Consider the following 16423-nt stretch of genomic DNA (forward strand, 5'->3'; position numbering starts at 1 on the left):
GCGCAGCCCATGATCACTTCCTATTTGGAATGTGGCAGCTAGCAGGTTAGCTACGTCCGTTTATATATACAGTCTATGGGTCAATGTAAGTCCGCAGTGTTCCATCTGCATCTAATCAAAAAGCAGTTTAATGACAGATAATCAGGAAGTGTACTGTTAATATGCTAGTTGTGGTTAACTTTACCATGACGGCAGGACTCAAAAGTGATTATAACATTGTGGTGGTAAATTAGCATACTCGGAATGCATAAGGGAAGTGAGGAATAACTTCACTGCAAACCATTTAAAATGAACTAGTTCTGTTTTTCACATTTTTGAGACAGGCACAGTGCCTTTAATGCTTCTGGAGTTGTTTACAATGTGCAGTCTGAACAGAACCTTACTTTTTAAGCATATAACCCAAGTAAAAAAAGAAACTTTCTTCCAAAGTTGTGCAGCCCTCAGTCTTATTATGTATAAAACCTACTAACTATGTAGTTCTGACCCTTGACAAACACGCTGTGATGTTCTGAAATGCATTTGATTGTCATATTAATATAAATTGGATTTCCCTTATTAGTTATTAATACTTTTGGAAAAGTTTTAAATGTGCTGAAATGGGGCTGTGCTATTAATCGGATTTTAATCAAGATCAAGATTCAGTCATTTAAAACAGAACAGAGGGACTCATGGGATACAGAAAATGTTCAAAATTGCTTTAGCCTTACTGGGCTTTCACCAGGATACAAAGATTTAATCATTTGTAACTGACAATCATCAGCTTTTTAATGGAGCCAGTACAGCCAATCCTCTGTCAGTGAAAGCAGAGTAGAGTTCAGATTAAGTTGAGTAATTAGGCTTTTTTATCATTTTCTTTTAAGTCACAATCCTTAAAAGTCTGGAAATCAATTTTATAGACATTTGTATTTATTTTAAAAAGTCAAAATAAACTTGTATCAAAAATTATACCGGTAATTGATCAGTATGACAAAAGAAGTGATTAGCTCTGCTGAAAATGTGTGGGAAAATAAATTGCAATTTCAATGACAATATTTGTCAGAAAAAGAAAAAAAAAATCTTTTTTTTTTTTCTGGAGTATGGAGTAAACAGTTTTCTGCCTGTCTGTCCTGTCACGCACACGGCCGTCAGGAGCAGCTCATTCTGTCACTGTGGAGAATGACATTCACCTCTGAGCACATAAATCCTGTTACTGATTTTTAGTTACTGTTTTCAGACCAAGTTCAGTTTAAACTGTGAGCTCAAACTCATTTCTCACCTTTATAATATCCAATGTCTTCACAGGGATGAGTTTCTAAGCATTTTTCAGAACTTTCAGAGAGCAAAGCAATCCATCACAAACTACTTATCTTTTACCTTTTGGCAGTTACAGCACTTGCTTACCAACCTGAAGGTCAGCTGTTCCATATGGCCAATGCATTCTGCTGTTGTGTCTTTGGGCAAGACACTTCACCCACTTTGTCTTTGTATGCGATATATGTGCGATTGGTTATGATCAGAGGGGCCGATGGCATAGATTAGCACTGATGGAAGGCAGGCGGTCTTCCATCTGTGCACCCCAGGGCAGCTGTGGCTACATCAGTGACTTACCACTGATGTAGAATGGATAATAGATAGATATTTTATTATTAATCAAGATGCACAGAGATTTTGTTGAGTCATGATCCTGCAAAAGTGAAAATAATACAAATGAATAAATACCATTTCAAACCATTTAAATACAAGCTATAAATTCATAAAGATGATGATTCATTATGATCCCCATTTCCCTCTTTTCATGCACCTTTCTCTTCCCCGGCCCCCTACCAGCTCTGCCTCTCTGCATCCTTCTGCTCAGATTTATGCAGACTGGTGTGATGGATGGGGCAGAATATGCACTGGGTATCGATTTGGCTCTTGCTCTGAGCCAATCATAAAACACTGTCATCGAAACCTATCATTAGTATTGATGGATTCAAACGAGACGCACCATGTCTGCTTCTAATACAGGTCTATATCTTCACTGGTTGGATAGTTCTGGATTTGTCATGGCTAGGTGTTGGGTTAGAATTAATTGGGTCATGGTTTAGCCTAGGTTTGTCCCGGGTTTGTCCTTGCTGAGTTCAGTGTACCTCTGGCATGTTCTGCTTTAGTCTTGGTTCAGCTCTTGGTTCATTCTTGAATATGAGTTTGAATTTGCCCCGGTTTGTTCCTAGTTTAGAGCTGGTTTTGTTCAGACTTGTTTTACATTTGAACATTCACCACATCAAAATTAGGACTAAACTAGGACTAAATCCGAAGCTAAACCTGAACTAGACCAGGACTAAACAAGAACTAGAACAGAATCAAGCCAAATCCAAGTGAGGACTAAAATTAAAACCAGTGAGTGCAACCTAAGACTTGCAGGTTTTTATCATGATGTCTTGACTTTGTTCTGGTTAGTTTTGTGGTGGTTTAACCTTTGACAAGTCCTGGTTTAGTTCTGTTTTAGTCCTTGTTCGGCAGGAGGTTAAACCTGATTTTTAATACTACTTTACTTTAATACTACTACCCTTTATGCTTTTCCCCTTACATGTTGCATGTTCGAATGTGATGGATTGTTTCCCTGTAGTTGGCTATAGTGTTTTGTGTTTTGCACGCTTGTTTAAATCAATTAATGAAACATCTCTTTTATTTTTTTCCCTGTGTTTTCAGAGTAACTCTTCATGGCAAGCGGAGCCGTGTGTGGAGTGTCGGTGCCATGGCGACATAGCGCTCTGTGCAAGCACAGTGTGTCCAAACCCGCAGTGCGACTTTCAAAGGGTGAGCGTTAGATTTATGCTCTTTTATGATAATCGCACTTATGCTAATCAGACAACATGGAGGTCAGGCTAACACGTGGCTTCACTGCTCTGACTTTTGAGGTTACACCAACGACAGCACGGTTCCCCCCTTATAAGCGGCTTTAAGGTGCTGTTCCTGTGTCTTAACAATGTAAAAAACAGAACTAGTTCATTTTAAACAGTTTGCAGTGGTCCAAAGTTATTCCTTACTTACCTTATGCATTCTGAGCAATGTATTAAAATCGGTAAGGGTAAACCTTGTTCAATTTACCTCTTCAACAAGTTGTTGATCTTTTGGCACTTAATAAAACTGAACGTGAGTTTTTCTGCTGTGTTTATGTATTTAAACGTCATAAATTATTACATTTGGAAAACCTTGTGGTCTGTGTGTCAAAAAGTTTGCCCACCCCTGTTATAAGCTCTTTTCAAAAGAAACAAGTGCAGAGTTTTGCTATGATGGTAAAGCTAACAACGACTAGCATGCTAATGCACAATTTGTGATTATTTGACAGTAAAATACTTTCTAATTAGACAGACAACATGCTGCAAACATATTTTGACCTCAAAATGAGCTTATACAATATATCTGTTTTGGGGCAAAACAAATTTTACTCATATATGGGAAAAAATCAGGTACAGGACCTTTAATGTCAAACTTATTCACATTGATTGATCACAATTTTGAGTTCAATTTAATTTTTAATCAAAAGCTGATAAATTTGCTAAACATAGCTTTCAATCTCATTTTAATTTCACAGAGACAAACATGTAATTATTGCCATCAACACATAAAATACAAAACTTTCTCTAACTGTCCGGATTGACGGTTTCTCCTTTAAAGTAATCATTGACAATTTGAAATGTCTGGATCTTGATTTGATTAAAATTTGATCAATTGCACTACCCTAATCTGGATAAAGATCTAAATTAGGTCATTTGTTTTCTTACACTTCATAAGCGACATCTCATAACCTTACAGCCATAACCAAAATTGAATGGAACTGTAAGATTTTGACGTAAAATTTCATAAAGATGACCTAGACCTAACTGTGTCCCCAGATACGAGGTAAACATGTTCAAATATAGCTAAATATATAGCTTGTAATTTTGATTTATTCTTAATTACGAAAAAACAATGGACATGATGATAAGTTGTTTATGTTATAATTTTGTGTTTTGGTTCTGAAGATGGTTATCCAATCAGAAAGCAGAATGAGTCTCACATTTGGGTTGCAACGCTGAAATCCAGTTGGTTTAAACCTAAAACCTAAAAACTCTCTCTAACCTGAATCTTTACTACCTAAACCCCAGCTGTCCATATACTGAGAATGTGTCCTCTTTCTGCAGGTTAAGGCAGTGGCATTTTAAAAAAGCCCACACATTTTACTGTTTTAGTATGATTTTAACTTGTTTTAATTAGATTTTACTGGAAAGCACTTTGGTCACCTTGAGTGTTGTAAAGTGCTCTATAAATAAATGTTGATTGATTGATTGATCTTCTTGTATGCGAATGCAAGATTAACTGACAAGAAAAAGTTTCTAGTGTTCTGTTACTGTAGAGCAGCCTTTAATGACCTCTCAACATGTTTACTCTGCTCTGGGCACACAAACATAAATAACAGAATCACCTAGGCTTTGGTTAGTGCTAATGCAGGACTGATAGTTGCAGCACAATGGTAAGAGCTTCTTCAGTATACTTGATGATGCAACAACATCCACAGAAAACACATGAGCTCTAGGCTTGTGACAGTCTGACAGCCCAGTGCGTTACCCATACTGCCTCAGGAGCACAGGGAGAGCAGTTTAAGCCTCAGTACTGTTTGTGCTTTTGTCTCCATTTAAACTCCACCTCACTGCGAATCAATGGGCTGAGCACACTTTAGACTGAAATACTTAGAAATAGTTTAGTTATTTTCTCCAATCTATGGGATTCAGAGTGAAGACAAATTAGGACATAACATTTGACAATTCAAAACAAATCTTGACAGGAAAAAATTATGAAGGTACACTTTAATTGTCCCTGCAGAGAAATGTGTCTTCTGCATTTGACCCATCCTTCAAAGCCGCTGGGGCCTCTCTTCAGGGGCAGTGAGCACAGCAGTGACGTGTGCGGGGACCCAGCTCTGTGAATTTGTTCTAGTCTTGGTCAGGAGTACCTTAGCTGGAGGATTTTACCTATCCTATCCTATCCTATGGAAAACCTGGAGGAAACCCACCCAGACACAGGGAGAAACATGCAAACTCCACACTCCACGCCAACTTAGAATAAAGAGGTTGACACAATGTTTAAAGGTCCTGGTATAGTCCTGGTTCAGTACTGGTTTAGTACTTGTTTGGTCATGACCCTCTTTGCTTCTGAAAATGTGTAGCCTTTTAAATTGAGTTATCAATCTGGGATGACTCTCGCTGAATACAGTTGGGACCTATCTAATGAATACTGCGAGCTGATTGATCGAAGCGTCACAAGAGTGGAACAAGCCGAAAAATCAAACTTTTGTTGAATCCAGTTGAGACAAAATACTCTTTCTCATCACACTTTTTTTTTTTTTTCTTACAAACGAAACAGGCCATATTTTCATTAAAATATGCTTAAGTAAGTCTGTGCTGTCGGCGCGTTTGTTTTGGTGTATTTGGGCACTTCACCTTTGGCTTCGCTGCACAAGGTTAGTTTGTTCATCTAAAATGAATCCTTTTTCTTTTTTTTTTTTCCAGGGTGAGCGTTTGAGAATTCCTGCCAACAAGTGCTGCCCTGAATGCATCTCCTCCCAGGGATCGTGTCAGTACGAAGACCTCACCTACGGGGTAAGTGAATGGGACTTACAATGACAGAACTTCTGTTTAGAGCTGAACAAAATATGCACAACTCAATGTAGCTCCCTGTGGCTCGGTTTAGTCTGTATCTTGGTTTAATCCTTGTGTCTCTCCTCCAGGCGGGGTCCATGTGGCGGCCCTCTCCCTGCTCTCAGTGCCTCTGCTCTGGGCTTGGCGTCACGTGCTCGGCCCTATCCTGTCCCGCTGTGGACTGTCCCCTGGATCACCGAGAATACACTCCCGAGGGAGAGTGCTGTCCTCAGTGTGTGCGCAACGGAGGTGAGACCAAAACTTTAAATCTGGTGACAGAGTAGAAAAGTTTGATGTAGACACCCAGGGCGAGAAGATTAATAGCTATCATAGTTGGATGGTTACAATTAACAATATCCAACAACTGTCTTATACATAGAAAAAAGTTTCTCCATGGGGACGTATTCTATATAAAACCTTACAGATTATAGATTAAACCTTTACAAATAAGTTTGAAATGCATGTGACTCATCCAAATGTATAGTTCATATTTCAGTCATAAGGTGTGTTCACACTGGGGCATCAAAAACACATTGGATGCCTCTAGTTGGACGCCTTTGCATTTGAGGACAAACATCTCTGGCGCAAGTCATGGATGCAGTGGATGCAAGTTTGAGAAAAATACTTGACACGTGTTCAGGGAATTCTTTGCAGTCTGCGAGTGCCTTTGGATGTTTTGTTTTCCCTTTGTCTTTGTGTACCATGGCAGACCAGGTTGAGAGAGTGGCTTTAGTGTATTTATGACATAAAACCCATCAATGGAGGCAATCAGCTCTGCAGTGGCGTATTTGGATACGTGACTAGCATAATTAAGTTGCTGCTAGTTTGTAGCTGATGTCTTTGTACTTTTTCCAGATAATGATGTTGCTAAATCACTGGAGCGTAGTCTCTGATTGGTTGGCACTGTGCGCTAAACGGCAAAAGTTCAGCTTTTTCAACTCTGGCGTCTGATGCTTTGAACATGTGAACAGAGCATCCGACGCCTGAACGCTCAAACTGTGCCGCATCAACGCCAGATTCATGCCGCTCAACGCTTGAAGACACAACACAAAAATGCAGGGCAGCTAAGACACGCGTCTACCATAGACTTTGCTTGTAAACTCAGTGCCCTGATGCCCCGGTGTAAACGCACATCACTCTGTTTGTACTTAAGTTATGAAAACGGAATCTTCATTTAAAAATTGTATTAGATTAACCCTCCAGCTTGGTACTCCTGATTAACATCCTATTTTCTATTTGGAGAAGGATCCTCAAGTGGTGCACCGTCTTTGCGCTCCCTGCTGAGATCAAGGCTCAGTTACATGTTTTACATAGATAATTGTGAGCAGTGAACCGTGAAATACCAACTGTGAAGTTTCTTAAAAAGTACAAATATTAAATACAATACATATTTTTTAAGAATACATGATATATTTTTTCTGGGTATTTAGTATAAAACTAGTATAGGTAGATTATTATTGTACATTTCTTCATTGTAAACTGAAATATCATTCTAAAATGTTGTCTGTGTAGACCCTCACTCGTCCAGGTCTGATCCATAGCAAAAGATGAAGTTAAATCTGACAACTGGACAAATCGTTGTAAGAGTGAAGATGTTGCTCATCCAAGCCGCTTCTTCAGTTCTGGTCAGATGCTGGTGGCCACTGCCTTTTATGAGGGGAGCGGCTAAGCACACTGAAGCTGTAAACAGCTATTGTTTCCAGTTTCAGATGAGACTACCCTATTCAGCCCTTAACGACCCTGCTATTGTTCTCATTGTTCTGGGTTTGAGAATGGGGTTATCGATGGGGGAGAGATTATGTCTCAGGCCCCCATTTCTGTTTAAGGAAAGATTCTCTTTTCTAACAGAAATAGCTTCTTTAACTCCCCTCTCAAACCATTTCTTTTCTCTTGATAGGATCTGAACGTCAGAAACGGGTCATACTAAGAGCAGTTCAGAAGCCCACATGAGTAGTAATAGAGCAAGGCCAATTACGTCACCCGGACTTGCGTTACCAGGGCTCCGCCCTGGAGCCAGGCCTGGGGTGGGTGATCGGCAGCGAGGTGGCTGGGCTTTTTCCCATGGGGGCTAGCCGGGCCCAGCCCGAAGGAGCAACATGGGGCTGTCCTCCCGTGGACCCACCACCTGCGGGAGGAGCCATGAGGGGCGGGTGCAAAGAGATCCGGGCGGCAGTCGAAGGCGGGGGCCTCAACGACTGGATCTTCGGACATGAAGACTAGCTCTGGGGACATGGAATGTCACCTGTCATCTGATCTCTGGCCGCGTGTCTTGGACACTCTGGTGTCCAAGAGAGGGGCTGAGCTGTCAACCGATCACCACCTGGTCGTGAGTTGGATCTGCTAGCGGAGGAAGAAGCCGGACAGACCTGGCTGGCCCAAGCGCATCGTTAGGGTCTGCTGGGAACATCTGGCAGAGCCCTCTGCCGGAGGAGTCTTCAACTCACACCTCCGTAAGAGATTCTCCCTGATCCCAGTGGAGGCTGGGGACATGGACTCCGAGTGGGCCATGTTCTCCACCTCTACTGTCGATGCGGCTGCTCATAGCTGCGGTCGTAAGGTCCACGGTGCTTGGCGCGGCGGCAATCCCTAAACCCAGTGGCGGACACGGGAAGTAAGGGATGCCAACAGGCTGAAGAAGGAGTCCTATTGAGCCTTGTTGGCTCGTGGGACTCCTGATGAGGCAGCTGATAAGTACTGGCGGGCCAAGCGTGCTGTGGCCCGTGCGGCCACAGAGGCAAAAACTCGAAGTTGGGAGGAGTTTGGAGAGGCCATGGAGGAGGACTATCAGACGGCATCAAAGACACTCTGGCAAACTGTCCAATGCCTCAGGAGGGGGAAGCAGTGCTTCACCAACACTGTTTACAGTGTGGGTGGAGAGCTGCTGACCTCGACTGGGGATGTTGTCGGGCGGTGGAAGGAATACTTTGAGGATCTCCTCAATCCCACTGTCACGTCTTCCGAGGAGGAAGCAGAGACTGGGGACCCAGAGGCGGACTCGTCCATCACCCTGGCTGAAGTCACCGAGGTGGTTAGCAAGCTCCTCGGTGGCAAGGCTCCGGGGGTGGATGCGTACCTCAGGTCTCTGGATGTTGTGGGGCTGTCTTGGCTGACATGTCTCTGCAATGCGTGGCGGTCGGGGACAGTGCCACTGGATTGGCAGACCGGGGTGGTGGTCCCTCTGTATAAGAAGGGTGACCGGAGGGTGTGTTCAAATTACAGGGGGATCACACTCCTCAGCCTTCCCGGTAAGGTCTATTCCAGGGTATTGGAGAGGAGAATCCAAACGATAATCGAACCTCGGATTCAGGAGGAGCAGTGTGGTTTTCGTCCCGGTCGTGGAACACTGGACCAGCTCTATACTCTCCATTGGGTCCTCGAGGGCTCATGGGAGTTTGCCCAACCAGTCCACATGTGTTTTGTGGATCTGGAGAAGGTATTCGACCGTGTCCCTCGTGGTGTCCTTTGGGGGGTGCTCTGGGAGTATGGGGTCCGGGGCTCTTTGCTAAGGGCTGTCCGGTCCCTGTATGACCGGAGCAGGAGCTGTGTTCATTGCCGGCAGTAAGTCAGACCTGTTCCTGGTGCATGTTGGACTCCGCCAAGGCTGCCCTTTGTCACCGGTTTTGTTCATTATATCTATGGACAGAATTTCTAGGTGCAGCCAGGGGCCGGAGGGGGCCTGGTTTGGGAACCACAGAATCTCATCTCTGCTGTTTGCAGAGATGAGAGAGAGATGCAGATGATGTTGTCCTGATGGCTTCTTCGAGCCAGGACCTGCAGCAGGCACTTGGGCAGTTTGCAGCCGAGTGTGAAGCGGCTGGGATGAGAATCAGTTCCTCCAAATCCGAGGCCATGGTTCTCGACCGGAAAAAAGTGGCTTGCCCTCTCCGGGTGGGTGGTGAGTCTCTGCCTCAAGTGGAGGAGTTCAAGTATCTCAGGGTCTTGTTCTTGAGTGAGGGAAGGATGGAGCATGAGATTGACAGGTGCAGTGTCTGCTGTGATGCGGTCGCTGTATCGGCCTGTTGTGGTAAAGAAGGAGCTGAGCCAGAAGGCAAAGCTCTCGTTTTACCGGTCAATCTATGTTCCTACCCTCACCTTTGGTCATGAGCTCTGGGTAATGACCGAAAGGACAAGGTCGCGGATACAAGCGGCTGAAATGGGTTTCCTCCGTAGGGTGGCCGGGCGCACCCTTAGGGATAGTGTGAGGAGCTCGGTCACACGGGAGGAGCTCAGAGTAGAGCCACTTCTCCTACACGCTGCTCCCTAGGGAGGCATGTCCCACCGAGAGGAGGCCCCGGGGAAGGCCCAGGACACGCTGGAGGGACTATGTCTCTCTCGAAAAATACAGGAATCTCATACTGTGAAACTGGAAGCAATAGCTGTTTACAGTTTCAGTGTTGGCACTTGAATGAATTGAAATACAATTCTGAATAACTTAGAGTGGTGATGAGGAAACATTGTTATTACAAGGTTAAAAGCTTTTGACTTTTGATTTTACATAATACGTGCCCTTTAACCTTACCGCAACATTTTACTTTTAGGAGCGTGAATATTTATTTGGACATGACTACGTACATCTCGTCTGCCATCTTGTATTTTCCTCTTGTTGACTAAAACTCTGAAATTAGCAGCCTTGTTTTCTCTGTAATGAAGGCTGGGAGCAGTTCTGACACAGGCAGACGTTAGCCGCTAATTAGCACCCAACAAAATGAGCAAACACTACTTCAACTGTTTATTTCTCCTATAAACATTTCACTATACTCTGCCTGCTTCTGTCAGGAGATCTATTTTTAGAATTATAGTAAAAGACAGGCTGTTTTCTTGTGGTTTGAAAAATGATTTAAAATGTGTGACACTGTAGTAGTAGTCATAGTAGTTGTCAGAGCTGCACAGTTTGTCGGGAGACAGGATCTCAGGCTTAATTGACTCAACTTCTTTGAAATTCAAGTGTTGAGTGATATACTGAGGCTCTTGTACCACTACTACTACTACTGCAACAACTACTACTACTATGGCTACTACTACTTGTTTTATTACTAACCCAGGATTGAACCAGGATGAAAGAAGAGCAAATCCAAGACTCCAACCCATGAGTAAACCCGGCCCTGAACCAGTATTAAACTAAGACTAAAACAGCATTAACCAAGATAAAGTGTTAAATCTAGACTAAACCTGGACAAAACTTGGACAAAACAAGGACTAAACCAGGACTAAATATGGATTAAACCAGGACTAAACCAGGACTAAACCAGGACTAAAACAGGACCAAACCAGGATTAAGCCCACACTAAACTAAGACTAAGCCACAACTATGCAATCTCCAGGACAAATCTAGTGTTAATGACCCTAAATCAGAATTGAGACTTGAGAGTACCAACAGTGTTACTTGTACCACCACTTGAAGAGATGTCCTGTTATAATTAAAATTTCTCTTTCTGTTTTCTGTTTTTTCCAGGCTCATGCCGCTGGGAGGACAAAGAATACCGTGATGGGGAACAGTTTCAATCTGGACTCTGCTCTAGATGTGTGTGCTCAGACGGAGAGGTGCAGTGCTCTGTGGCTGAGTGTCCCTCTGTCTCCTGCAAAACGGTACACTTACTCCACTTCTGTAAACTGACTATTACCCCTACAGTACCTGGTGCAAGTAATACTTAAATATTAAGACTAAGCCACTGTTTGACCTGTACTGACACTACCTATTCAAAACTGCTCTTGGACAAATGTAGCAATACTAATCATTTTCCCATAAAAGTTCAGAAATATCTTATTCAAAACATTAGCAACATTTACACCAAAATTAAGGTTTTGGCAATTATCTAAACAAAATTTGATCATTTGAATTCTTGCCCATTTCTGATGGATGTTGTTTTTGAAGCTACATTAAAATGTTTCTGTATTTTGTGCCAACAGAATGAGAACCTGGTGATTCGTCCAGGGCTGTGCTGTCCTGAGTGTGTGACCAACCCCTGTCTGTCAGCAGGCAAACAGTACCAGGTATGTGCTCTGTACCATCGCGCTGTGTTTGTGGGTCACCCATAGTGTTAGACTCCAGCCAAGTGAAACCAAGTGAACTTAGAAGTTGTAGTGGCTAATTTGAGAAAGAGTTCCATGTTTGAAATTTGAAGCACGCAACCAAAGAACCAATCAGGAGGTTATTAAAGGCCCTCGGAAAAGGCCTGATTGGTCTGTTATAAATGCTCATATCTTGATTTACAGACAAAATATAAAAATAAAACCACACTTTTAAGAATGACAAGCCTGACCACATCAGTTTTCTTTTAACCACTAACATATAGAGAGCAAACATGTTTTAAACTTTACCATTTAGCAGGAAAAATAGTGAAATGTGACATTATATTAATACAATATAATATTGCATTTACAACAGGTCATGAGTGAATATGTCAATTTGTAATGCTAACAGCTAGCATGCTAACCATGCACTTCCTGGTTATCTAACAATAAAACACTATACACAGCAAATTTATTTTGCCTTTGGCTTAGAGCTGTTTGTACAACTATTGTACAAATTTTGCTCAAATACATGAAAAAATTTGGTACAGAAGCAGAATTTATTTGTCATTTCAGTATAAAAATGCACAGAAATGAAACACTGTCCAGGTTATCAGCAGTATAAAAACTACAGAGCCGTTAATATTACTTAATGACATATTAAGTGAAACTTTAAGTGTGACCTTGTGTCTTGTGTTTGGCTGGTGTATCTTGGAGGTAACCTGTTCCCCACCAGGGATGAGCGGTTTGTGGTTAATTTCCCTGTCCATCCACTATGCTGATAGCTGATCCTTATAAGTCACAGAAATTTGGAATTGTAATGGGGCATAACATAGTAGCAGCGGTTAATTGGCAATACTAGTTCAAACATGCAGAACAATCAATGACCCTGACACAGATGAATGGAGAACTTATTTCTACATTCTTGCTCCGTCTGCTTAATAGGCCTGGGAGGGGCAGACATTTTGACCACTTCAATGACCAAGTGACACAGATTGAGCTTGGAACACCAGCCAACTGTTTGACACAGTTTGGGGACAACTACTGCCACCATGTGGTTAGCATCACTGTGGAGCTCAATACTACATGAGAGGAGGTTTTGAGTGGTCCTTCTGAGACATTAGTGGCAGAGGTAAAAGAGGTCCAGAAGACATGTGATGAGGCTACTGATGTAATTTCACTTGAGAATCAACAACCTTCAACCCAAGATCCAGATCATCACTGCCCCAAGTTAGAATGTAGAACCGTACAACGAACCAGAAAATGTCTTTCATGAGATGGCAAAACCTGTGAACAAATCATCACTGGAAGAACCTTACATTACACCTATTACTGAAGGTGAGGCATGAGCCGGATGAGATTTAAGCCAGGCATAGAGCTGATCTTCACTTGAACATCAACAAAAAGAAAAAGTGAAAGAAGAGAAAGAATAGGAAGACGAGTGATAGAGAGTGATAAAGATAAAGGGATAGAAACTCTGGTTTGTGTGACTTAAACTTTCCAAGAAACAGCTAAGTGTGAAGAAGAAAAAGAAACATCATCAGTGGAGGTAAATGAGGTCCAGACCACTCAGGAGGCATTACACAAGCAATTGTGGTAGTTGAAGGAGTGATAATGCCACTTTACTGTACCTACTGCTAGCATGTGCTTTCCACGGTAGTCCCTCTGCCACATCTATAAACCAGGTTTAAAGCCTAATCTCCCATTTCCTCATCACTGCCGCATGCCTGACCTCCGTGAAATCTGCGTCTTTGTGTTCCTTCATTAAATATTGACTTTGGCTTGTACAATGCAAATAGTGCATGTTATTTCAGAGCAGAGAAGACATTTTTCACCATGGCACCCTGATCGTTTATTACACAGATTTGTCAGACGCACTCTAGCTTTATACATTCACATAAATATACGGCAAGGTTCCTTAGAGTAGGTATGACTTGTGTGAATTCAGAGGTGGGATTTAGTTCATGGTCCTATGGTCTCACCTCAGCTTACCTCTCTGCACCATAAGCTCTGTTATAACTGTGATTTTATGACACTTGTGTGATTTATGCGACTATGATATAATATCTTCAATAAGCGTATATTTTGGATGGACCATTTGCATTCATCACAACATCAGCTAACACTTTAAATATGTCCAGAAGAATTGATAAAAAAAAAAAAGACTGGAATATGAACTAATACAAGAATCACATGCATTTCAGAACATGTTTGTATCTACAGATTTAGCAGGTTTTTTTGTGTGGAAATTATAGTACTTCAATAATTGTAATTCATCTTGAGCTTGGAACACCAGCCGACTGTTCGACATTAGTTTGCATAATAGTTGTGCCTATAATAGGGGTTGGTTCTTCAAGTTTTCTCACCAAATACCACCTAACACACTACTTGTCTTTCCATTTAAAACCTAGACTAGAATTGAGGTCTAAGTGCTTGGATTTACATTGGCACAAGATTAAGTACAGTAATCTAAATCATGGAAAGCAACCAGTAAAATGCAAGAATCAAGAGCAGATACACTAAAGTTAAAGGAGCCCTGTGTGATTCTTCTGGTGCTGGAGCTGCCACCTGCTTGACTCCATTGAGATGTTATTGTTTTGCCTGAAATGTTCCCCCGTATGGAGTTAAACCAGGCTAAATTACAGTTCAGATCTGCAGAAAAGCAAGAATTGAATTGTGTTTTTCATTGTTTTTTTATGTACAATAAAGACCCCTGTAATTGATGGATATATACTGTGCTTTTAATGCCGTACTGTGAAACATTTCAGGCAAAAGCAATACAATTTCCATGGAGACAAGCTGGCGGCGGACCCTCCACTAGAAAAGTTTCATAGTGCAACTTCAATACACAGAAAACTGCAAACCCCTGTGCAGTAGTTCCAAGGTTGTACTATGGGCATTACGTAATCTAGTATACAGAAGGTACTGATTTTGACAATTTCATATTTAACACCAACAAACTTTAGGCTGATGACATAACTCTTTGTTCCCACATCAACCAACCAATCTTTTTGTTGTGTCTCTGGGCAATACACTTCACTAATATGGCCCACTCCTGTCACAGTATCATGAGTTAACATTCACGTATGTCTTACTCTTACTGTTTTTTCAGCATGGAGAGCAGTGGCAGAAGGACCCCTGTACGACCTGTGTGTGTGACAGGGGACAGTCCAGGTGTCACAGCCGCACCTGTCCTACCCTCACCTGTCAGAAGGTACGTGAAGTGAGGCTAAGGTTAACTTTAATAGCATCTGTAGAGAGGTTTGTCATCTGCATTTGACCCTCATACTGAGCCTCAATACCAGCCTCTGTCAGGATCAGTGCAAGACCAGTGCTTCTGAGCCAGAATCTTGGTCAGGAGTACTTGGCTATATTTTAGGTTTATTTCAATCTCAACATACATTTAAATACTCCTACAACATATGTAACAGTTGACATTGCAATTTAGCTATTATATTTCATTAAAAAAAAAAAAATTTCCAATTGTATCAGCATGTGAACTAGCCTGGCCAGCCACTTTCTCATTGTAATCCAAAATAGTCTGGCGTTGCTTCATAAAGGCTTGTTACACTAATCACAGCGGCAACGACACTACAAATCCATTGTCAGAATGTGTTTAACATGATTCTGATATATAAGAAAATGCTCCATACTCTGTCCCAAAATGATAATAGTACACTTTTCTATACTTGAAGGTTTGTCAAAAGTATGGGAAATCAGTACTAATCAATATTAAGCTAGTATGCACCGATATGGAAAAAAAAAAATCACATAACTGGATGAAATTTTTGATGATTTGCATATAAAAATCAAGTATGATATCAAGTGATTGTGATTCTACAGCATCGAAATTGAGTTTGACATTTTAGTACTGTGAAAACACTTATAGAATGTAATAAGACAAACTAAAATATTCAAGTTTCTTTTTTTCCAATATTACAACATGATCTAAAACAATTCAGGAAATGTCCGAAATAGTTGTGTACAGCTTTTCCGTATTAATATCCCCTAATGAGTGTCTTAGTTTAACTCATTTTTTTTACATCCTTAGAGAGAACTATTTTCCATACAGAATACAGAATGTAAAATGTCATTTGTAAAGTGTCCAAAAGTACTTACAAAACCTGAATAATACATAATATATTATACAGGACCCTTAGAAGATTTCTCTTACCTAAAGCTCAAAAGCATGACACATCACTGCGACAAAAAGCATAGCTCATCTCTGCCCTCCTTTCCCTGTGCATCTGAATGAGGATTTCTTGTGCTAAACCGCGTTCCTGGCTCGGTTCAGCAGAGTGGATCAGAGCGCCTCATTATTAAGAGTGAATATTCCTCACCCTTTGGACATCACAGGGCCCTCAGAACAAGAAGTGCTGACAGGCCGCAGCGCTGTGAGGTTACTGCTGCTAACGCTACTGCTGCTAACGGAGACAGTGAAAACGCACACACAAGGAGGATTTCGCTCTGTGCGGATTCAAAGGGACCGATGTGGAGCTGGAGCAGGCTGACAAAGAGGAACCTAAAGGACTGAGTTGTGGAACTTAAATCACGGACACAGCCAAGGAATACACGAAGGAATGAACCAGAACCGGCATGAGACGAAACCAAGACCTAAGAAAAATGTCACACTTTTCCCTCCAGTTTGGCCATTTTTTTAGGGTTAGTGCTTGATAGTCAGGAGTGATCATGTTGCTCTGATTGTCATGGCAACGTGTTAGATTCTGTTGCCATGAACAGGTCTAAAATACTATATTTTTGACGGTTTCAGGTTT

The 16423-nt window shown here is 41.8% G+C and overlaps 1 protein-coding gene across 1 annotated transcript in view; it reads left to right on the forward strand.

Moving 5' to 3' along the window:
• fras1 (Fraser extracellular matrix complex subunit 1) overlaps positions 1-16423 on the forward strand; it is a 263378-nt gene that overhangs the window by 58224 nt on the left and 188731 nt on the right. The window contains exons 3-8 of the mRNA XM_055224440.1: positions 2671-2778; positions 5511-5600; positions 5729-5888; positions 11092-11225; positions 11547-11630; positions 14761-14862. Coding sequence (XP_055080415.1) covers positions 2671-2778; positions 5511-5600; positions 5729-5888; positions 11092-11225; positions 11547-11630; positions 14761-14862 — 678 coding nt within the window. The remainder of the gene's footprint in view (positions 1-2670; positions 2779-5510; positions 5601-5728; positions 5889-11091; positions 11226-11546; positions 11631-14760; positions 14863-16423) is intronic.

The sequence above is a fragment of the Periophthalmus magnuspinnatus genome, chromosome 9 (genome assembly GCF_009829125.3).
Source record: "Periophthalmus magnuspinnatus isolate fPerMag1 chromosome 9, fPerMag1.2.pri, whole genome shotgun sequence".
Taxonomy (NCBI): Eukaryota; Metazoa; Chordata; class Actinopteri; order Gobiiformes; family Gobiidae; genus Periophthalmus; species Periophthalmus magnuspinnatus.